The sequence below is a fragment of the Cephus cinctus genome, unplaced genomic scaffold, assembly GCF_000341935.2.
Source record: "Cephus cinctus unplaced genomic scaffold, Ccin1 Ccin1_contig_4011399, whole genome shotgun sequence".
Lineage (NCBI taxonomy): Eukaryota > Metazoa > Arthropoda > Insecta > Hymenoptera > Cephidae > Cephus > Cephus cinctus.
In genome coordinates this window covers 1-1,452 of record NW_014332685.1, presented here as the reverse complement: position 1 = coordinate 1,452, position 1,452 = coordinate 1, and the positions used below count along the sequence as shown (strand labels likewise).

Below are 1,452 nucleotides of genomic sequence, written 5' to 3'. Positions count from 1 at the left end.
TCAAGATACTTCCATGTAAAGTACCTCAATGGGGACATTAACAAATGGATGGTCCATAAACGTTACTCATAATATTTTTACTCATTTTACTAAATAGACTTGTTTAGCCTTAACATTCGCCAATGGATTCCCGGAGTATAATGTCCATCATAAACATGGGAGATGTTTATAAAACGAAAGAACATACCGTTGAAATAACGAAGCATATATATATACAATAATTGCGCGTACGATTGATAACAACGATATAAGCAAAATACATGAATGGTGAACGATAACGCAATGAGGTCATTTAAAAAAAATGGTGCCCGGCCACAGAAATTCATTTAGACTTCTGAACTTCCTCCAACCGTAACATCAGTTCCTCTAACCGGCGCGAAATTTCGCCAACTTGTTCCGTTAACTTCTTCGTCTTCATATCAGATTCAATTAACAATTGTTTAAAGCATTTCAGATCATTGCAATCGTTACTCTCGTCGAGAATATCATTCTGCTGCAAGTTATTCGTAGCTGAATATTTTGCAGCACTATGACGTTTAAATCGTGACACAGTATTACCGCGATTCTCGCAATTCTCACAGCAATCAGACCATATCCGTAGATCCACTGTAGGGATACCATTGCAAGCACCCAAAGGATTATTGTCGTTAGGCAGGAGGAAAACATCAGGTTGAATACGAGAAACATTGTCACCATTGTCGCAGAGTATCCTCGCCAGGGTGACTTGCTTGATCTGGGCCAATTGTTCAGGAGGAAACGAGGATGGATTCTCGTACCAAAATCTGTCGCCATCCCTCATCCTCTTGAATTGTTCTACCAGAAGACACCGAAACAATGGACCGACTTTGGCATTGGGTAACTGATCCTCCAGAATACCACCTACCCATACATCAATGTTACCAGGATGTCCATAGAGTTCTCTCAACTTCTGACGCACTTTTCTGTCACTGATCTCATTAGCGAGATCCTCGAAGGTTTCCACGTGGGACATGTTGCAATACTGACGCCAGGACAGGTATCCTGGAATAGCATGATCACGGGAACGCTGCACGTTCATGGCGGCCAGATCGAGGGCAACGGCGTGAGCCGTGCGGAAGAGCTGCTCGGTCAGCTCGACATTGAGATTCTGTTCAGGTAGCTTGAGTTTTGCAGCAGTGGCGAACATTCCTCGTATAAGAGGATCAACGCCGCCTTCATCGACCAGACGCCACGGCGAGAAGAATGCGTCGCGCAGATGCAATGGACCCTCGGGTATAGATTGGAAGGACTCGTCTAGTCGCTCTAATCGTGGTTGAATCAGTGAGTGTCCAAAGCGGAGTGCAGCAGTGGCAAAGACATTAGCTATACTAGCATCTATTGTTGGATCGTATCCTTGATATGGCTGTAACAGTTCATCAGTATCTGTTCCCAGGATCAGAGGTAGCCAATGACTGTACGTGATATGCTGCATCT

The 1,452-nt window shown here is 44.1% G+C and overlaps 1 protein-coding gene across 1 annotated transcript; it reads right to left on the bottom strand.

Moving 5' to 3' along the window:
* On the bottom strand, window positions 1-1,450 carry LOC107267270 (peroxidasin). Its single transcript, XM_015739181.1, has one exon. It carries the CDS (start codon window positions 1,448-1,450, stop codon window positions 323-325), a length of 1,128 nt encoding a protein of 375 aa, XP_015594667.1. The 3' UTR covers window positions 1-322.
* Between the last annotated feature and the right edge of the window lie 2 nt (window positions 1,451-1,452).